Source organism: Mya arenaria, chromosome 6, assembly GCF_026914265.1.
Source record: "Mya arenaria isolate MELC-2E11 chromosome 6, ASM2691426v1".
Taxonomy (NCBI): domain Eukaryota; kingdom Metazoa; phylum Mollusca; class Bivalvia; order Myida; family Myidae; genus Mya; species Mya arenaria.
The window spans coordinates 23,531,861-23,555,740 of record NC_069127.1 but is presented as its reverse complement, the minus strand read 5'-3'; the positions used below and the strand labels follow the sequence as shown (position 1 = coordinate 23,555,740).

Sequence of the window (23,880 nt, the reverse complement as noted above, 5' to 3'; positions counted from 1 at the left end):
CCAAAATTCTCTAGGCTTACTCTTTTTCAAATTTTCAATATCTTCCATTCTCTTTCTATAATCAATATTCTTTCTCTTACGAACTGTATTCTTGTACTGTTTTTTCGCATTACATAATAACAATCTATTTGCATCTGACCTATCAGTATTAAAAATTCTAAGAGCATCTAAATACAAATCACGTGCTACAGTACAATCATGATCGAACCAATTCTTATTGTTATGGGTATAATTCTCAAAATATACATGATCTGAATAAAAACGTTCTTTTGAAAACAATGGTTCAGCTACACTCTGAATAGTGTTTGTGAAGGAATGTAACATATTGTTAACTGCATCTCTGTTTGAGCAATCAACATTATGAAAACTATTATTGAAAACAGGTAAATTGGAAATAATCCTGGAGCGAAATTGCTCCCGAAAAGAGACATTCCATTTAAATTTAAGCTCTGAGTACTTTGTAGTATTAGGTTCAATAGTATTGCATAGCAATGAAATATGTAACGGAGCGTGGTCACTCCATTCATTGAAAGATTTAATAGTAAATTCTTTAATCTGTGAGAAATTACGCTCGCTTGACAATAAATAATCAATCATAGAACAACCGTTATGTGACAAAAAAGTATACTGATCAGTGTTACCAATACGACCATTAACAATACGAATACTTGACCCTTTACATATATCTAATAGTTTTATCCCATGGCTATTACTTGATTTGTCGATAGAGGCCCTATCGGGGATACAGTCAAAGTCATAATCAGGGCTGTCAATATTACAATTATATTTATCATGTATTACATAGTCCTTTTTATTACTCGTTCTACTATTAAAATCACCACATACATATACACTACCAAGACTGTCATATAAAGACAAATCATGTTCTAAAATATCAAACAAATCAACATTAACAGTGTTATATATAGGTGAATCTTCGCCCCAAATATATGCACCACATAAATATATATCCTCAACTGTGTTAAAAAAATTGTGGTCAAACTTAAGCCATATAATTGTGTCAAAGTGGTTTCTAATAATTTCAATTCCCTCGCTTAAACAATCTTTATAATACAAAACAATACCCCCACTATTTCTTTTAGCGTTCCTATGCTGAAATTTACGATAAAAATTATGCGATTTATACCCCTTTAATTCAATATTGCTAGAAGAATCACACCATGATTCATACAAAAAACAAATGTCATATTTATCTAAGATATTTACAAAGTCGCTGCTCTCCTTCTTGTCCCTAGTGAGACCGTGGACGTTCCACGAGAGAACTGACAGTTCACCCCCGTCGTGTCCCTACGTCCGCACCGGCTTGCCGTCCACGTACAGGGTGTCAAAGATGATCCACGCACGCTTACCCTCCTTCCTGGCGTCCTTCATCTTGGGCACTAAACGTCGTCGTTTGTCCATCACTTCCGGCGGAAACTGTTCATACATTTGGCAACCGGAGCCAATCCATACACCGAAAAGCGGCGGAATAGTCGAGCGCGCTGTCTCTGTAACAGCTCTTGTTTTTAATTTGACATAATTTGTGTGTTGAATTTGACAATGTCATTGCAATGTATTAAAAAGCGAAACAGAGATTGTGTTTACATCACTAATAAGCTATTATATTCCAAATTTAGCTCGATTATTCGACTTATAATCACTTAATGATGCTAGATAACTATATATTATCAGTTACACATATTATGGCCCCTGATTGACTATGGGACTAAGGTAAGAGATTTAGGGCAGGTTGGGGTATTTGTTAATACCTTCTATATCCTTCATTCAAATGACTTCATACTTCTCACAGATGTTAAGGACCACCACACAATGAGGTTTCATTACTCATATTTCCTTAATACACGTTATAATGGCCCTTGATTGACTTAGAAACTCGGGGTAAAGTTTTTAATTAATACTTCAACCAAATGTTTGGGACCTTCATACAATGAGGTTACACCACTCTGTAGTATCTTTAATACAAGTTATGGACCCTGGCTAAGAAATTAAGGTAAAAGGTTTAGGGCAGGTTAAAAGTTAAGGGCAAGTTGGGAGTCTAAATAAAAGCACATCTATGCCCTTCATGCAATCGACTAAATACATTGCAGAATTATTGACGACTGTCTTACAGCAAGGTTTCATAAATGTATCTTAACCTCATAACAATTTATGGCCTTTGATACACTTCTTTATTTATTTACTTTTCTTTTATCAGGCACATTTTTATATTCTTAACTAGGTTTCGCAAAGTGACAACCATCTATTAGAATGACTTGCGTCATTGTTTGGGCAGGCGGGATGAGCAGTCAAAGTCACCTAATCTTTCGAATAGTTTTAGCTAAGTTTGACATATAGTGACCAGTATATAGGAACAGTTTATGGAGACTTTTCATTGGATTGCGTTTTCAAGAGGCCCCTAGGATCAAGGTCAAAGTTATGATTATTAGAACAATTGTTGGTATTGAATAACTTAAGTAAAGGTCGACATATTGCGACCAAACTTGGTATATATGAAGAGTTTATATAGACCTTTCATGAGATTGTGTTTTGGACCACGATAGTTATGGTCATGTGAAAGGTCGCTGAAGCTAAAATAGAAAAAATGGTAAGTGCTGAATAACGTAAGTAAGCTTGACATAGTGTTGTTAACTTTGTATATAGGACGAGTTTATGAATATTTATGCAAAAAGCTACAGAAACAAGCCCTTTCATATAGTGATCAGTGTATAGGAACAGTTTATGGAGACTTGGTAAGACCATATTTAAGACCATGAGACCATATTTCATGACACCCTTTCATGGGATTACCTCTTGGACCCCCTAGGTCACTGTTACTAAAATAGACTACCATTTGGTATTGAATAATTTTAGTTATGGCTGACAGAGTGCGACCTTACTTGATATGTAGGAAGAGTTTATGGAGGACTTTCATGGGATTGTGTTTGGGGCCCCAAGGGTCAAGGTCTCTGCTATAAAAAAAAGAAAGCAGTAACTTAATCTGTTCTGCCAGTCATTAATAACCCCGGTTTTGTCACATCGGGGTTCCTGTTTACTTTTTAATATCATTTATATTGCTTTTGACAGGCATATATTTATAGCATCATTGCTTACACTTCTAAGACAAATAGGCGTAGTCGAGCGCGCTGTCTTACGATAGCTATTGTTTTCTCACATATGCGGGTAATAATGCTCAGGGTTACCCGGTCGTAGGTCGTCCGCCAACAACTGTTTCACCAACGCACGATATATTTTAATCTGTCTAGCCACTTGAGATTAAACTTGATTGTTATGCTTCTTGGTTGGTGCCCTTTAAAAAAATGGAAGGAATTTAATACATTGTATAGAACATTCGTGAGGCCTAGATATTTGGATATATTGTCTAGGTGTATTTTACGAAGTGTTAAATTATGTCACTGCATGGGTTTCAAACTGGCTCATCCCACACGTTTCAAATATATTGAGGGAAAAGTTTACAATTTGTTTGAAACTGCAAGACATGCATAGACCCTTGATAATTTACATGTAAATTTTGTTCAAATCGTGGCCCAGGGATCAAAACTGGCACTACCCAGTTGTCACAGATATCCTTTAGACATGTAACACATTTTGTTGAAATCTGATAGCTATGTAAATTTTACTTTTGAAGCTAGAACACCAAATCTTGATTCATTTGCTCGTGTGGCTCACTTCTGGAATTATGTTCTATTTAATGATTTAAAACAATGGTTGGGAATAAAGAGATACAAAAATCACCGTGACATTTTTACCATCGAAATGACATTCATCTTCAGTGACCTTAATAGACAGCATGTTAAAAACTTGACATGTGTACACAGCATAATTCATATATTAAAGTCAATACATGTTTGTCTTAAATAGTTTTCTACAAACTGTTAGACAAGTAAAGGCTCCGAAAACGGTGGCCATCTTGTCTGTTGTCCTGGGTTACCATTTAAAACCTACATGATGCCAGCTGTCACTATCGCTAGAAACGTTAGACACCTCCTAGACAATTATACCAAAACACGTTTTGGAACGAAATGCAAACAAATTTCTACTTTTGTCTCGACGACTACTTCCGTACTTAAATATTTAAGTTTTTATTAATATACATATGTGTAATGTGCTTTATGCACCAGGCCATTGTAACCACGCCCTCTGAGGTCCGGGGAATAGCGGGGACTTTAACTATCAGTCCTGCCAACCCCGGCTAAAATCCCCGCCCAGCGGGGACGAACAAATGGTAAAATACCCGCCAAATCCCCCCCGCACCCAGGGACCCTAAGTAAGGGTCATTTCCCGCTATATTTAAAGCGAAGCAAAACCACTGCATTCACCTGGCACTGCAGGGCCACCTCAAAAGGGGGGTGGCGTGGTTACAATTGACTAGTGCATTACATGTGTATGTCTTACTGAGTGCATGATAAGTGGCAAGATATGAAAAGTAAAAAAAAACACTGTCTAGCAGGTCAAATCTACATATACGTTCATTATTTACTTAAGGACGACAATACGGTTACAATCAGTTAATGTTTAGGTACATACAAATTATATTATTGATTAAAATCAAGATGTATTTTGATGGCATGCATTAATTTGCAGTCCTGAATATATGGTTGTAATAGTTTCATTTCATTTTGGGTCATTAATATAGGTAGTCTCTATCTACTCCGCGACTCGACGCAGCCAGACAACTTGAATTGAACTGACCACGCCTACTTCCGTTTTGAACAGAATGTCACTTTGAGCGGCCAAGCTCTACGATGACCAGGGTGCTGTGTTTTACCCTACCTTTCAGTGTGTTTTTTTAAATAAATATATTTTGGGGTTAACGTTCATATCGAAGAGGATGCCACTGAATAGATAATCAATTGCATTCCATCCCTTTACCGTAGATTTAATAGCTTCTGGTTATAGTTGTTTTTTAATCGTCATGTTCCTCAAGCTAATAAATGTTTCAACTATTCAATGCTTTCCTTCACCTTTGTTACAGTTGTTCTTTGATTTACCAACAGTGTCGAATTTTGTTAAGATAATAACCAACTTACTGCCTGTGGTCATGGTTTGGAAGGATTACAGTTTAACACTCCAATTGTCTGCATGTTTACGCCTGGTGTCCTTCTTAATTGTAGCCGCTATTGCTATCCTACTTCTTTCCCCTCCCTTAAAAAAACAAACCTGTGTTAAATCTCACTGTTGGGGAACGGACTCCGGACATTGCTCAAAAATGATAAGAAAACAGACAACTGTGCAGGTTTTTTTTCTTTTCAAGAGGTAAGATCTTGCTATGATAGCGCTTAGATCTACCGTATCCACAAATGAAACAAGTATTTGAACTAATAGCTGATTGCGTAATTTTGCATATGGTGTACTTTATAATGTTTACGATTTAGCAGACCATGGACATTTTTATTTTAAATCAGAGATGATCGTCACAATCTCACAAAATTTCGACAAGTATTGTTATTTTTAGGAAATACATGTATATCGAAAAAATAAAACATCTGAATCGAAGGATTTTACAAGCATAAGCTTATAATTATCTTTTTGTAAGAACTGGCAATGTAACTTTTAAACTGTAAAGATATGCCCTTAGAAATGTTCACGGTATTGTACTGGGGATACCCTTATTATGTATGAGGGTAGTTTAAATGTTAAGAAATTTGAAATGTGGATAGCATGTAATACGGGGCAAAAGTGATAGTAGCGCTGTTTGTATACAATATACATTTATGTCTATTTCGAACTTTTTCGTTTACTCATTTAGTCTCTTTAACTATTGATGAATATTAATAGTACGTAAGTTTAATGCTTATTTAGTATCCAAGCAGTGTGCAAGTTTTAGCAAGACGTATCATATTTTAATTTCTCACTGAAGTAAACAAGCAGAGACCAATATTCTGTTCTAAGTAATATCAACATTGACCCAAGCCAACTGATGACTTTCTGTGTGTGTAAAACCGTACCTACTTGTTTACAGAGTAATACCATATATACATGTCCCATTTATATGTAAAGCAAACACCACATAAATTCTACGGCCATATGTTTGTGTTCTTCAATAAATCAGACTATTGCCGTGTTTATTTTTTTTAAATAGATCGATGCGAGTCGAACGTTGATGCTTTTGAAAAACACATCATAGTTAATTAATTTATATGCATTCATGAAACAGATTATATACATACAGATAAAAAACAGCAACCTTTTTGAGTAGGGCATATTTATTCGCTTTACATAAACTAACTTTGCAATTAGCAGTATCCCTCGATTTCTATACATTTTCATCAGCTAATTGGTCAGCACTTTAAACCTCCCACGGAAAACTCCGTACATGGTATGGACGTTTTGACTTATACATTATTGTAAAGAACAACGCCGGGAACCAGGAAAAGAAATTAAACATAAGACCAAATAAAAGTGCTTTGGCCTCATAAAATGCGTAAAACAAAATGCATAGGTCCTGCAAGACTATTTATGAAGGCATCTTCGGTAATTCACTCTGTTTGGTTTGCACATTTCACCATTTTATGAGCATCTTTTGATCATACTCCCCTTACCAGTAATCTAAAGTAAAAGACGTGTTTTGCTGGATTTGTCCAATCCCTAACGTCTAAAGGGGTTTGGCAAAAACCGGGGGCATATGAAGAATACCATGGCGAAATGTTCCGATTGTTTTGAAATTGTTAACTGAAACATTGCAGGTGCCCTTCTTGTATATCGTTCGTTTTGACAGAATGAAATGAAGAAAATTCTATTCAATATGCTTTAACCTGGAATCCCAATCGGAATAACTACCCATTTTTGGTACCAAACCTGGGCCCCCGTAAAGGATGAATGCGTAATTTTTGTGAAGAAAGTTACAAAGTAAGAGGAAGCCCAGTACCCAAGAATTATGATCCCCTCCAGTATGTTTTTTAATTGTCTCCCTTTAACCATATCATGAAAAGTAATTAAAATATTCAGTTGAAACTTAATATATCAATAGATGGCAATGGCAGAATGTGAAGTATGAAATATTATCCTGGATGTACCAATTACCGGTGTATTAAGAAACTATCCAATGGAATTTTGGCAAGGTTACATGAAAGCTTCTTTTAATTTTACTCATATTGAAGAAAAATCATTTTGCTATCAGTAAAAATAAGTTTTGGATACCAGAGAACACAATTATTGATTTCTAGTTGTCTTTTGTTTTATGACTGTGGCTGCCATCTTGGATTTTTCAGTTACCAATTACCGGGGGAATTATTGGAAATGTAGCTACTCAGGGTTCCCGCTGGCGATCGCCATTGTCGCCATTTGCGACAAAATCGCAAAAGTGGCGACAACTTTTCAAATTTGGCGAATTTATGGCGACAACGATTTTTTTCTAAAATATTTTCTTAAAATGACGTAAGTGGTGACCATGGGGCCTGCATGATAATCGATTCTGTCACTGTCATAAATCAAGCGCATCTGCTGGTGCGACAACAAAAATTAATCCGATAATTAGGGCAAGCAGTCACGGCCCAGTCAACACCTCGCTAATTATTGCAGAATTTTATTGCTTTCACGGATAAACAATGACATCCTTTAACTGTTATGTCTCTTATTAGCAAACAATTTAAATATTTAGCTCAACAGCCTTGTTGTTGCGTAATTATCGTGTTAGTTTTAAATATGAAAATCGTAGAATTTTATGTTGTCGGAAAGTCATTTGATATGCAAATTTCGTAATGACGTTTACGCGCTAAAAATAGACTTGCTTTCGGTTTTGTCGCAATTTGTAATTGCTATAAATGCAGCATTCTAAGAGTTCAAAAAGTGTCAAAAAGATTAACAGAAATCAAATAAATAGGATTAAACCCCATTTGATAAGGCTTCTAATATGTTGGCTTGAGTAAAGAGTAGGTAGACAAATTTCTATTAGGAAAGTTATGGTCCTAGTTTGACAATGTATATTTCTTTGAGTTTCCATTTATTTTAAATTTATCTCATAATTTCACAAATGTATTCTTTTATTGTATGCAGGCATTAGACTGAAATCAACATATTGATGTTTATGTCACTTTTTTTGCAATATTTTTTTATTTATATACTAGTCCATATACAATGAATTTTGTCAACAGAATAACAATTTGCTATTAATATCTTGTGCTTCATGTACAACAAAATGTTATGATTTGCACGACAATGTGCTAATTAAATGCAATTTAAGGCTCTTAAAATGCTTAAACCCCATGAGCTTCAGGGGGCTTCGCCCCCTTGGCCCCCACAAGGGCGCTGCCCTGGACCCGCGAAAAAGTGGCGACAACTTTTTAGAACCCAGGGGGAACCCTGGCTACTGCCTTAATCTTCCAGTCAGCAAGCTAAAATTATTATGTTGGCAGGTCTGGGTATACATGTAGAATCAATTATTCATTGATTGTTACATAAATGAATTGAAAAAGTTCAAGAAATATGTTTCCAATGAATTTTGATAATAATAAATGTGTTTTTTTTTACCCTTAGGAACTACATATTTTTTGTAAGTTTCATATTGACATATACCAAGATATATTGTAAACATAGGATACCGGAAGTGCTCTTCATGAACTAGATATTCGGATTACACCGGTAATTGGTAACCACCGATATTTAGTAGGTTGGGGAGAACTATTTTACCCTGCATTTATTTTTATTTATTTAGTTATTTCCCTTAACCTCATATTTTTTCCATAATGCAGTCAAGCCCTGTTTTATCGAACTCCCTGGGACTGGTGAAAATACCTTGAGCCTATGAAAAATTTATCCAAGCAGGATTGTTTACCTGCAGTATAAAGAATTGGTCCTTGACATAGTTTGAGCCAATGAGGAATTCGAGCGAAGCAAGTTTCAAGCCAACAGGGTTCAACAATTCTAAATTTCTTTCAATTTACTTGAAACTTTGGGGATATATTGACTGAGTGGCAAACAGTTTGGAACCTGACCAGACACCGAGTCACTCGGCGTCTGGTCTGGTTCCAAGCTGTTTGCAAAGCCTTTAAAATCGCCATCAGCAGCCTAAGGGTTAAAGATTGGCAATGTTTAAAGATATATATTTATTCAATGTCCCTCTTCTTCTGAGATTTATTTATTATTATTGCTTTTTTTATCAAAGTTTATTTTCAAATTTGAATTCTTAAACATGCCCATATCCATGTTATAATTTTTTTAACATGTGCAAATACCGCTACATCCATGCACCTTCTATCAGCACATTGTGTTACAGTTTTTGCTTTATCATAGTTAAAAGGCTTGAAGGGAGCATCTGCCTCTTCCAGTTATACTCTAGTAATTTTTATTGATCTATATAAATATGATCAATGCCTTTATATCACCTATTTTTCAGTGTGTGGAAAGGTGCATCATGTTGAATTTCAATCATCAAACATCAGATGGTTTACTGGTAAGTAGTACTGTACCTTGTATGGCAGTCTTTAATGTTTACCTGATATTAAAATATTTGACAACAAGATTAAAACTAAGAAGTGGCATAGCTTCATATATGCCTTGAAGGTCGGGCCTACAACTTTTTTTTTAAAATGACAAAATTAAAATTACCCCTAAATACAATGAAAATGTAATAAAAACTAATAACAACCCAAAAAGTTGTATACATGTATATTGTTTTTATACCAAAAACAAGTCTGGTGTTTATTTAATGCATTTTTAGTAAACCTTTACCACTATACATGTACTATGTGCTGGGTGAAATCTTTGGGATGGGGTATCCCTGAGCTCACCTAGAACCATCGGGCCTACAAGTTTTTTTAGGCCTAGCTATGCCCCTGAAGACTAAATATATGCAGTCAATTTATATCATTAACACAATATCCAATACTAGTTTACAATGAACAATTTTATCAAAGTGATAAAGTCACGCTCAATGGTATTTTTATATAAGGCTGTGTATAATTATTAGGCAACATCGTGAGCACTGAATATCTTGACATGAATGTGTAATGTTAAACTTTGAGCATCAAAATTGTTCCATGTTGCTTTGCCCCAACTCAAAGTATTCTTATTTATATTCAGTGGCCGTAAGGGAGTCATGAGTGGAAATCCTGCATCAATAATAAAAATTATTAGGTGAGTGATTTACTGGTCAAGTTTATTAAGGTGTTTTTAGCTTGAAGAATAAGGAGGGCTTTACTACTCACTCCTGTGTCTGCGCCGCTGTCAGTGTCTGGTTAAAATTTAAGGGTTGGGATTTTCACTTAAAACGCCAGTACCCTTGATTCAATTCACTGAATACTCCACACTCGGGGTCATCACACAATAAGATTAGATAACTCCATTTATGCAAATTAAAGCCCCTGATTGACTCTGTATATTAGGTTTAAGTTTTAGGGCACATTTGTTCAGGACCATCACAAAATGAGATTAGTTAACTCCATATTATCCTTAATACAAGTTATGGACCCTGATTGACCTAGTTACTTACATGCAGGTTAAAGTTTAAGAGCAGGTTTGGATATTTATTAATAAATTCTACATGTACCGTATACAGTTATTCAGGACTCTCCCACAATTACATAGCTTCAGATTATCCTTCATACAAGTTATGGCTGATTGACTTAGGAACTTAGGTTGAAGTTTTAGGGTACATGTGTAGGTTAAAGTTTTAGGGCAAGTTTGGATTAAGATAAAAAACTTCTATACCCTTCATTCAATTGACTTAATACTTTGCTAAATTCTTGACGGCCATCTTACAATAGGGTAACATAACTCCATTTTAACCCTTAATACAAATTATGGCCCTTGATTGACTTTTTATTTTATTTATATATTTTTTGACAGGCACATTTGTATATATACACTTGGGTTTCACAAAGGGAAAACTATTTGTTATAATGACTTGCTTGTTTGGCAAGCTGGTGGGAAGGCAGTGTCAAAGTGACTTAATGTTTAGGGTAATTTTTGCAAGGTTTGATGTATAGTGACCAAACTATACGTATATATAGGAAGAGTTTATGGGGACATCTCATTGGCTTGCATTTGAGGCCCCTAGGATCAAAGTTAAGGTCAAAGGTATTATTATTAGAAGGATGGTTGATATTGAATACATGTAACTTAAATAAAGGTCTACATATTGTGACCAAACTTGGTATATATTAAGAGTTTTATAGATACCTTTCATGAGATTGTCTCTTGGGCCTCCTAGGGTCAAGGTAAATGTTACTAAAATTCGATACCATTTGGTACTGAATATTTTTAGTTATGGCTGATATACTGTGTCAAAACTTGATGATGCTGGAAGAGTTTATTGAGGACTTCCATGGTATGTGTTTTGGGCTCCTAGGATCAAGGTCACTGTTTTCAAAAAAAGAAGAAAGCAGTTGAAACTGAATAATTGCCCTTTATTATTCAACTTAGAAATTCTAGTTAAGGTTTTGCGTGCAAGCACACATAGGATAATATCTCAGTAACTTCTTGAGGTATTGCATTAAGACTTTATACAATGGTACTCAACCATCCAACTTACTTAATTAACCAAGTAAGATAACTCTAGTTTGCATTTTATTCAAATAATGGCCCCTTCTTTTTTTAATCATAGAAATTCTGGTTAAGGTTTTGCTTGTTACCACTTTTAAGTCAATACCTCACCATCATGTATTGCATTGAAACTTTACAAACATGCTCCCAACCAATTAGCCTTCTTCTTTAATCAAGTAAGATAACTCTATCTTTCTTATTTTATAATTTTTGCCCCTTTATTATGCGACTCAATTCTGGTTAAGGTCTTGCATCAGTGCATGTTACCGCACATAGGATAATATCTCAGCAATTACTTGATGTATTGCATTGAGACTTTATACAATGGTATTCAACCACCCAAAGTAATTGAATAACCATGTTGGATAACTGTACTTTGCAAATAATGGGCCTTTATTATTAGACTAAAAAAATCTGGTAAAAATGTTCAATGTAAATACAGTTATGTTAATATCTCAGACATCCTGTATTGCATTGCAATTTAATCTAACAGTGATCCATGCATATTTCGTCAAAACATTTCAATCCTTATACTGAAAAGTGGGGGAATAGTCGAGCGCGCTGTCTCTGTGACAGCTCTTATTTCTCAATACGGTTCTTGTTTACTTTTTAATTTATTTATTTTTTGCCTTTGACAGACATATATTAGATAATAATGGTTGTGTATAAAAGACTGGCATAACCAGACCAATTCAGGACCAATGGAAAGTTGTGTACCTGTCTGCAAATCATCCGGAAGTCTTCAGATTTTCAATTGGGTATTAAAGATGTATCATTCAGAAAAGACTACAGGGCTTCCATTAAGAATTTGAAACTGGAAGTATTAACTTCTTGTCAATCAATTTTGGAAGTTTTTCACTGAAATGTGGAAGTTTAAGTCTCCAGAATACATATCTTTTTCAACTATTTTTATAAATATTTAAAATAAAAAAAATGCAACTAACTTATAGTATAATAATTCATTTTACTAAAAACAGTTTGACTGATTGATATTGTGACTATAAAAGTAATATTGACAAAAGGTTTTGATATTTTGAACTTCAAAACTTTCTACTTTGGAAGTTTTCTTCAAAATTATGATAAGTTTTGTACTTCCAAGGAATCAGTTTTGGAAGTTTTAACCCATTTCTAGGGAGTAATATACTTCCGAACTTCCTTTAACTAAAGCCCTGAGACTAGCTGGACTGGACCATTTCCGTATTAAATCAAAATGATAACAAACACTATTTAAGATTGAACAGCTTATTACATAATTATAAATATTTAGATGAGTTACATATACTACTTGAAAATGTTTTGAGGCCAAAACTTTGTGAATCAAAAGTGGTTGAAGGCAACGGTTAAGCAAAAGTTAAAAGATCTCTTTATTAATGAATGGTTTAGTGCTACTGAAACATCCAATAAAGCAACGTTTTACAGAATATTTAAAACAAGATTCGGCATTGAGCCATACATTTTAGATCAACCGACTAAAAACTTACATTTTATAGTTAAATTCAGAACAAGAAACCATAGACTCCCAGTTGAAACTGGTAGCTGGAACAGAACGCCTCTAAATGAAAGAGTGTGTACACATTGCGATAAATTAGGCGATGAATTTCATTATCTTTTAGAACGTAGAATATAGACACGCAAATATTTTTAAACTAGAGAAACTTATAAATACCTGGAATAAAACGCAAATGTTTAACTTAATACTGTTTGTTAAATCAATTTTATAGAAACCATTATAGTTGTAGGACATGCCTGTTGACATATACAGAATTTGAGCCATTTTGTTTCTAATTGCTACGATTATTTTATTGACTCTCCATTTATTTATTTATCCACTAATGTATGTGACAATAACCAGATTGATTACACTGGTAATTTACTATATTTACTATATATAATATTCATTGTCAAACGTTTGTAATATAAGAAAACAAACCTAAAAATGTACCCATTTCACTTGTTTGCCTTTGTGACATTTATCATTTGATATTACCTCATTTATCCATGTTTGTATTGGAATGAGTGAAATAAAGGAAACTTGACTTGACTTGATAGACACCGTGTGAACAACAAACTCATTAGGGACTACAGGGAATTGTACATCAAAATTGTTTAGTTAATCAGGGACCATCAACAAAAACAAACCTCTTTTCAGAATAAATGCACATATTAAACGATAAGCAATGACCCTTTTGAAACAACTCACTTTACTATATTTCACTGAACCATTCCCCCCCCCCCCCTTCGAAAGAAGAGGGGTACCGGGGTATATTGCTTTGCACGTATGGGTCGATCCCAAGGTAGACCAGAGCTTGTCTGACCTATGATCATCAAACTTGACTTGAAGGTTGGGCCTGACCCCTGTTGATTTAAGGCTCATCATGTCAAAGGTCGAGGTCACAGTGATCTTTAATGGGAAAAGGTTGTTAAAGCTTGTCCTAGTGTTACATCAACTATACCTGGATCTGTGGTCATCAAACCTGACATGGAGGCTGGTCCTGACAAGTTAATGACCCCAATTGATTTAAGGGGTCATCGGGTCAAAGGTCAAGGTTATAGTGACCTTTGATGCTAAAAGGTTTTCTGAATGATACATCAACAATGTCTGCACCCATTGTTCTCAGATTTGATGGCCCATGGCTTGCCATGGCAGAACAACATTTCACTATGTACAACTTTATATTTTTATATTTTTTTTCAGAATCCCAATTTTTAAGTTTACAGAAATGATCTTAAGGTTACCCTCTATCAAATTTCTTTATCCAATAATATATTGTTCTTGATTAAAACATGGCTGCCTGTGGGCGGAGCAACTTTTGACAATATGTCTATATTAATTATGAAAAACTTAAAAATAATTTCACAAAAATATTTGTCCAATCATCTCAAGATTTGATCAGAATGAATGTTAGATAAATTTGGTAACCAGCCATATCACTTTAGTGAATTAGAGCTATCTCCCTTTTATTAAAGAAAGTTGCTCAAAAATGGTGTTGTCCAACTATAGCTTTAGGCGCTTTTGTTCAATTATCAACAAATTTGGTCAGAATGTATTTCCGTACCCAGAATGATTTCTCGGACAAGTTTGATTACATGCATTTGGCACTTGAAGGGCATCGCCTTATGAAAATGACTGGTGTAATATTAAAGTGTAAAATCAGCAATGATTATTGTGTCCCGTTCATTGTCTACTGGGATTTATCTTGTGCTTCAAAATAGAGATTTTAATATATTTTTGGAATCTGTTGGAGTACTTTAACATCTCTTTTTGCACATTCTTTAGAGATTTATACACTATTTTTAATAAATAAACTAATTTGGAGCAATCAGTCTGTCTGTTATTTGCTGGTGTTAAGAGTCATTCAAAAAGAATTGTGCATTAACAGTTTTAGCATTAAAATGCTGGGAGATAGTTGTGAAAGGCAATTTATATTTTTGGGTAAAGCATCATTGTGTAGTATGAAATTTTAAAAGTGGAGTTATCTTTTTTTCTTAAATTAATTAAATATTTATTAAAATGTGTAATACCTACAATTGCATTTTACAGAGGCAGAGAAGATCTGTGGTTGAAAACACCCATCATACCGTCCTAGAAGTTTACAGGATGGCTGACAAGAATTTTTTAAGCATTGATGCCGCTTTAAAAAATGCACATCAGTCATCGTGTGAAGAAGTCAGGCCTGTTCGTCTATTTTCAAATATATCCTACCATTTAAGAAACACAGGCAACGGGCAGAGTCGGAACTTTCTTACATTTGAGCAATTGGAAACGAATATTTCTACTTCAGAGCAACCAGATAACATTGAACATCCTGGACATGTTCCAAGTGCAAATTTAAGAAGTGACAGCTCACCAGATTTTAATAATCCTTGTACAAAAGTAAAGGAAGAAATTAATGATGTGGGCGATCATGTTCTCGTTGAACAGCTTGATACTACGCCAGGTGAGCTTGGAACTGTACATGGAGATTTACACACACATACCTTTAGCAGTCTTGCTATAAGAGTGAAAGTAGAAGAAAATGATGGAAATGATAATAATGGTAGCACTGCTCAAGAAAGTAATTCTATTATCTCTGATATTGATATCAAACCGAACATCACTGATTCTGACCTGCTTGGATTCAATCAAAATTCGGAGATTGATATCAAACCCGAATTAAAGGACTTCCTTGAAATTAATCAGGAACCAGCTATTGATAGAAAATCAGATTTGCATGACTTGCATATACTTAATCAAGAAACATACAGAGAAACTAGCGCTATTGATTATTTGAATCATAGGCGAGAGTTTGATACAGGTTGTACAGAAGCCCAATTTACTCTTGGACTAGCTAGAAACCTTAATGCCGAATCACTAGATGATAGTCGTGATATTGTTTTAGAGTCTGGTACACAAACTTCAACCACACTGTCAATAAGTTCAGGTACACACAATACCACTTACTTGGTTGGACAAAGCATTTCTTCCGCTAAAAAAGGAAACTCAATCTCATTGGGAAATACATGTAAAACGGAAACGTGGCAAAGTGGCGTGAAAAGTGCAAATGTTCGAGAATCATCACACGAACATTTACATTGCATTGATAGTCAATGTAAACCTGATATGGTTAAACACACAGAAAGCTTGTCAAGGCTTTCAGCACATATTTCTCAAATACAGAAAATTGAAAGTGGTAAAAACCGTACTTGGGAATTCACCAATCAAAACGCCATACAAGGTACTTTGGAAAATGGCACATCCAAAAATTGCTCAAAAGAAACGCTTAATTTGCTCAGAAAACGGGTTTTAGCGGCGTTAAAGCCTGATATACAAGTAAGTGTCAGTCCATCGGATTCATGCGAAGACACTGTAAAATCAGAGCAAGCACCTCTTGCCTTAAATGATCTGCTCCATGAAAATGAGCCAGCAAGAGTCCCAGGTCCATCGATATATTTACATTCGTTACCGGCTCGAGTTTCCACATCCCTTACAAAGCTATGTTCCGCAGCGAACACCAGCTATCTAACTGAAAAATCATTGCCAGTCTCCGGTCAAGTTGCAATTGGGTTTAGTAATGTAGAAAGTTGTGCACAAACTGCCACCTCTAATGTTTTAAATGTGTCCTCTTCATCATCAAGTTACATTCCACTATCTGTTATGTCTATCATAAAGAATGCCGTGCCTAATGCATCACCAGCAAACGTTGCTTGTAGAAACGGCCCTTTACATACCAGTCATCCATGCAGCACACGCTTTAATGATCTATTAACCCCGAGTTATGCGTCACCACAAAACCTTCAGAGACCAAAACTGTTGGGATATTTACTACCCAATACAAGCAGTACTGCAAGTACGTTAGCGAAACATGGTATGTCAAAAACTGTCAATCAAGTGACACACTCACCATTGACTGTCATACGATGTGTAAATCCATTATCGGCTTTATCTACAGGAAGCAGAAGTTTACCATCGGATTCAATTGATGGAAATGGAAAAATCCAATCCAATGAGGTTTGTTCTGTAGCCAGCTCCAAGCCTACTTTACCTGACAGTCATAGTTTAACACGATCACAAATCTCCAGTGTTAGAAGTCCGGACATAGGTAAAATGTTGGTAGAAAAAGAAGTATCTTTTAAAAGTCCGTTGACGGATGTCAATCGAGCAGTTGTCCCAGTATCACCATCTACCAATAGCAATGTTAAAACTACAACTCGCCTGAGAAAAAAGTGTCATGGCCCATCGTTGCACAACTCTGCCGACAATTGTTCACAGAAAGAACACAGTGTTAAAATTCTGCCTTTAAAATATGCTAATACAAATGCTGTGAACTATGACATTTTTCGCTCACGTCTGTATCCAAAACGTGGTAGCAAGTCATTGAAACATAAATTAAACTCTTCCCAAATTTCCCCTGAAGATGAGTTACTATTAAATGTGTGTGTAAGTGATAAGGTTGAGATAGGTTTTGATTGGTACTATGACGTATCGGGTGTACCACAAAAGGGAAAAGTTTGTTTAATTGATGGATTTCAAAAACCTGATGTTCTGTCTGAATTGGAAATCAGGTTGTCTATCTCGGAGTTCCAGTATGTTTGCTCGGAAATGGTATACCCAGTAGTTCTTTACCCACCTTTGACATCGCTATATAGTATGCCTCATCGGAATTGGTTTCTAGTGACAGAAGATAAACATGCAATTTTATTGAAAAAGGAAATAAGAGCAGGATCCAGCCATTGGTTGAAAGTGGCCAAGTTCATAAAGTACGCTGAACAGGAAATACTGGTCAGTTGTCCTGGCAAAGAAGTCGACTTTACAAATCAGGAACATTTGTTGGAGCCAGTACTTGTTTTTGAACGTAGAGAAGATATAGATATCAATGGTGGATATAGGTACAAATTGCATGCCGCATCAGTAAAGATGAGTGATTTTTTACGGGAACATTGGACAGAATTATCCGAAGAGGGAATAAAGAGAACGATGTGTCCCCAAGTTGTCAACGCTCGAGGAAAAGATGTCTCTTTTCTGTTAGTATTTATTCCGGTTGATAGATGGCATAGGCCATTGGTAAAAGGTTGCTGCTTTACGCATAAGGGGTGTACTAATGTTTATATCGTATTTGTTCCATTTTTCAGTTTGTTCAATTGCTATTCAATTGTTGTGAAAACCTTTGCCGTTCTTTGTATGATTGAAAATGTTGGAGCCGTTACCAGAGTGATGGATGAAAAAAATGTAACAGCAGAAGACACACTTTTGGTAGGAGATGAGGAAGATGGATTGATTATTGAGAATCAAAGTGACCGAGCATTCGGTCTTGATAAATTAAGTATGAACAAATGTTTAGACAGCACTTGCACAGTAGAAACGCTTGCATCGCTCAAACAAAGGTTTTTTGCGGCGCATAATCGTGATATACCAGTAAAAAGGGGTCAACATTCTCAAGTCGATATATCTGTTAATGAATGTGCATTTTCTGGATCAAAGACAGACGACAGTATCGCTAAAGGCAGCAGTACGAAGAAAATTTCGTCAGAAAATACAAAGGAAATTGTCGTGAAAAGTACAACTGTTCGAGAATCATCACAGGAACCAAATTTACATTGTCTTAATAGCCAAACAAAAAAGAATCTGGTTAAACGAACGGAAAGCTGGACAAGGCGTTCATTAGTTATATCTCAAACACATGACAATGCAAGCAGTGGTAAAAACGTACATTTGGAATTCACCAATCAAAACGACATAACAGAGACTTTCGATGGCTTTGAAATATTTCGCCCACGCACACTCTTTTCAAGTGATTTACAGACTATAGGAAATGGTTTGAACACAACCCAGAATAAGTTATTGAATGGTTGTGCTAGTGAAAAGGATGAGCTTGCTTTGGACTGGTTCTATGCGGTATCGAAAACCCCCCAAAAAAGTCATGTATTGACAGTTGACACATTATACGTGATGCCTGAATTGATAGACACGGCACCGAACTCAGAGTTTCGGTATGTTTTTTCGGAAATTTTGTACCCTGTAGCACAAGTTTCACCTTGGACATTATTGCATAGAATTTACCATAGGAGTTGGTCTCTTGTGACAGGGAATAAACACGAAAATTCATTGAAACAAATGATTAGGTCAATGTCTTGCAAATGGGCCTTCGATTTTATCAAGTTCGGTGAGAATAAAGTGATGGTTACACCCTCGAAGAGTCCTAATGGATTAGTTGAATTTCCAAGTAAAGAACAGTTGATAGAGCCTCTGCTTATTGTTGAACGTAGACAAGATAAGGATATGATTGGTGGATATAGGTACAATTTGCACGTTGCGTCAGTAAAGACGAGTGATTTTGTTCGGGAACAATGGGAAAAACTACCTGAAGGCGGAGAAAAGAGAACATTTTGTCCACAAGTTGTCGATGCTCGAGGCAGAGATGGTATTATCCTCTTAGTTTTTTTGCCGGTGGATAAACACCAAAGGCCATTGGTAAAAGAATGCATTTTTATGCAAAGGAGCTGTTATAAAGTGTTTTTTGTATTAGTTCCGGTGTTTAGTGTGTTTAGCGGCTATCCGGTTGTTGTGAAAACTTACGCTATTTTAAGAATGATTGAACAGATTTGTGCCGTGACCAGAGCTATGGATATGAACTTCTTTGCAGCGGACAGTACGATGGTAAAATGTGTGAAAGGTGTGGAATACAGTGATTCTGATCCAAATAAGCTAACTGGCAGTATTGAACCAGTTTATTTTAGTAATGCCATTAATTCGGATGTGCAGATGTCTGTTGTTACGGATACTGATGATGCTATTATTTCCGGTGATAAGAGTGCTTCTGTTGCTTGTAATGAGACAACCGGAACTAGATTCACAGTTGCTGATTGTGTTAAAAAGTTGATTCGAATGAAATGTCAAGGTAAATTAAAAACACCTTTTGATTTACAAGGAGAAATGCATGAACTTCAAAGTGGAAAAAAGCGACAAGGTGAATCCAGTGATACCGCAAGAAAAAAGGCACGAACTGGTTCGGATTCTGATTAGGAACTAAGACATTTAGTCATTACTTTTTATTGTCATCTTCATTGGGATTGTTAGCTATGTCTTAAATAATGATCCTTGATTGAATTAATAAGTATTTGATTGTTATTCATCAGGAGTGTATACAACTACCGGTGTTAATGAAACCAGATAGTAATTTGTCAGTTATTATTAAATTGAACTAAGTGTAATAATGTGTTTGAACAGTGTTTGTTCAAGCAAGGTAATAAAAATGAAACAACACCAATAGTTTGCGTTCACCGCATATAACTTTTTATAGCTACTATTGTACTGGGTTAACTTGTAAGTATGTTTGTTGAACAGTGTCGCTGTCGATGGTGGAGACTCTGGAATCAGCTGCATTATGTATTGAGATGATCCGCTGTCAGCTTCTTTAAATCCCCCGTTGGCCATTTACAACGAATCTTAACTAGGATGCACATTTCTTAGTGCTCTCAAAACTGTTCCACGAATTGCCGAACCGTGTTTGCCACACGTAAAGATGTGGTCCGAATAGGCATTTACGAAATGTTGAAACCTAAAGCAGAATTTACAAACACTTGTTTTCCTATATAAAGAAAGCGAAAAACAAAAATAGGCCAAATGCACTGTCACAAAAGAGCATTGCTTGTTTTCAGTTTGACTAAAAAGAAAAAAATGGAGATTAGTTTGTCTGAAACCGTTTGCGGTATAATTTCACAGGGGCATTCTTATAGTGACATTAACACATTCCGGCCGATATGCCTTAAGCTATTTGTTGTTATGACACATTATCACATGCACTATACATCGATGTGGCGAACCTTAACATGCTTGAAAGCCCTTAGTCAATATCAAGGTAAAGGGGTTTAGCCTTGATTTCGTGTCCGTTCTATATTTGTCATAACCCTTGTTAAATGGCACAGGGTAAACGCCAAAGATATATAACACAAACAGAAAACAATCTTAAAGGGACTGTACTCCGTATGATGAAATAGCGAAAAAAAGAAAGAAATTTGTCGAAAACTGACATAATCTTGGTTTCGATGTGTACAATGCATTGAAACTTATTAACTGAAGTACTACATAGTTTACAATTAATTTATTTTTCGCAGTGTTGTCGTATTTTTCCATTAAAAAGTCTACCTAGTAGAATTCATTCCTTGTGCATGATTGGCTAGTCGATGTTATCACGTGATATTACCGAGTTAGGTCTATAGCTTATATATTACCCGTTTAGTGAAAGCCTTCGTAGCTCAGTGGATACAACGCTGGACTGCAATTTTGGCGACACCAGTTCGAACACGGTCTTCGACACAATTTTTGTTCAATTTTGGTATTCTTTTTGTACAATTATGATATCAACGAGTAAAACATTTTATTAAATTATTGTCCTGAGATCCGTTAGAGGAAAACTTTTTTTTGGTGCCAATCTGGTGTACAGTCCCTTTAAAGCTGGAACAACAACACTCCATAAACAACACACAACATATGATATATATATAAACAACTAGGGGTGTTTATTAAGGAATGTTCGCTACCACAACTGGCAAGATTTCATTTTTGTTGTGTCAGGCGCGTAGGAGCTGGGGCCGCGGCCGCAGCCGCAGCCCCAATATTCTGGCTAGTAACGGCAATGGGACCGCGAATATTTGATACCGATTTTTTAATAATCGTATTTTAAATAAAGCTACGCGCATATAGATCAATACCAGCCTGACACGATATTGAATATACAGGTCACCATGTCATAATACCACCATCTAGCTAATTGGCGTGAAAAAATTGTATTGTGTAAGCTGTATTGCGGGCTGGATGCCTTTCTTTGCAAATATAATTTGTTTTTAACTTTGTTTCAACCATCCTAATACATCAGTCAAGGTCGCTTTGCAGAGTTATGGCTCCCCTAATTAGTTAAGTGTCCGTTTCATATCCCTGCTCATTTCATATTTTAAGCGGTTGAATTAAAATTTGACCGACATATATTCTCGAAAATGGGGTGTTATATTGAATGATTAAGCTAAACTTACTTTTGTAAAAGGGAAAGCGAACTTGAATCTCTTTCAACTTACAGATAACCGACAAAGTTAAAATTTTAAAAGGAGTATTTTGATTATGTAAGTCGGTTGATCCATGGTTGAATTGACACCACGCCGGTTACGATAAGGCTACGCCTACAGTGTCGCTTGACCCTCCAGTAAGGGCCCTCCGACATGAACACAAAAGCAGACGGTATTTATACAAAATTTAGACTTGACAATCAGATAAAAATTGCATGGAAAAACATAGCAATATAAGCTAGTATAACATTTATAAGTTTATCATTATAATTAATTAAATTCGATGCTTGATTGAGATAACAATAATTTAATGTATAAACTTTAAAATAATTAATTTCCAAAAAAATACCGGAGTTTTGTAGAAAGGCAGTCTCTATTGTAAGTAACCTCAAATTTAGGGAAACAAAACATGTATTAATTTCCTTTACAAAAGTCAACAAAAATGACCTTTGTTTAGATCAAATGGATTTTGCTGTTTTTCTTCCTTTCTCCATTAAAAATAACCTTTTATACAAGTTTAGTGAATTATTATTATTATTATTGATTAACTACCGTAATGTGTCTCTCAATGAATAAATATCCGTATTAAATGAAATGCGAAACTGTTCCTACAAGGAACATACATTTAGGAGTTAGAAGTGATCATAGTCATTATAAATGCACAGGTTTATACATTGATTTGCGTCATTTACGAAGATGATTTTGTTTTATCTATACGTATATATGTTTTGTGATCTTAAGCTATATGATATTTGATCTTTTATCTAAATTTAATAAAGAAAAATGTGACTGAATTAACTAAATTGTCCTTTTCACTAACAGTTTGTCCAAACAAACTTAAAAGCAAATGTATATGATTCGGATTTAAAACTTAACGCACAAGAGGGAGAAAAAAAATCAAAATCAAAATAAATCGAGAGATGTCGTCAATATTATACACTAATACTCATAATGATATTTCTTGTTTTATGACTAACGAAAAAGATACGTATATTATCATACGGTCACATTAAGAATTTGGAGGGTTGAAATAGTCTCCCGAAAGGTCACTTTGTAATAAAAAAAAATCTATTTTTTTGCATAATTTGAGCAGCAATAAGGGCAAATGTCAGTGTTATAAATTTCCTTGTCTTAACTATCTCTCAGTTATAAAAAAAAATAAAAAATATTTTGTGTTTAATTTAAAGAAAACAGAAAAAATACACTACTGTTGGTATGTGAATAATGTCGGAGGTCATGGCGGATAGCAACGGGCAACTGATAAGCCCCACCTAATCTGGACGCTGATTGGTCAGTCGGGTATCTTCCGGCCAGTTTGACTGACAGGTCGCGTCATGTTAATTGACTAAAACGAAAGTACACGTCCGCTATTTTAAAACTGGACTGGTAAATGTGAGTTTTATTCATGGAACTTATAACTCAAAGGGCACTTTATCACTATCGATAACACGAATCCGTCTACGTTTATTTTCTGTGGCGATCTGTCGTAGTAGTTGATGGTGATGTAACAGTCAAGTAGTCGAGCATTTTGAAGAGTTTGTGGAAATTACCTCGGGATTGTGCCGGTTTGCGATATTGGATTGCATTGGGGCGGTGATGTTATCCGATCGGATCGGTACTGCCAACGTTTTATTGCTTAACTTTTTTTCTTTATTAAGTATTGCTGTTATATGCAATTGAACAATAAAACCATTTCAACGATTTATTTATAAGTTGAAAGCAATCTAAAAATGGAATCGGAATGGCGGAAATTATCGAATATGTACGGTCGTAAAAAGTAGTCCCGGCCTAGTGTGTAATACGGAAACAGAAAGCTTCAGTGTGAAATACATGACACACATGTAA

At 35.4% G+C, this 23,880-nt stretch overlaps 1 protein-coding gene across 1 annotated transcript; it reads left to right on the top strand.

The window, feature by feature from the left end:
• The first annotated feature begins 6,378 nt into the window (after positions 1–6,378).
• LOC128238669 (uncharacterized) lies at positions 6,379–20,239 on the top strand. Its single transcript, XM_052954806.1, has 4 exons — positions 6,379–6,492; positions 9,353–9,409; positions 10,039–10,092; positions 15,041–20,239. The coding sequence occupies exon 4, from the start codon at positions 15,098–15,100 to the stop codon at positions 19,997–19,999; it is 4,902 nt and encodes a 1,633-aa protein (XP_052810766.1). The 5' UTR covers positions 6,379–6,492; positions 9,353–9,409; positions 10,039–10,092; positions 15,041–15,097; the 3' UTR covers positions 20,000–20,239.
• Positions 20,240–23,880: the final 3,641 nt, after the last annotated feature.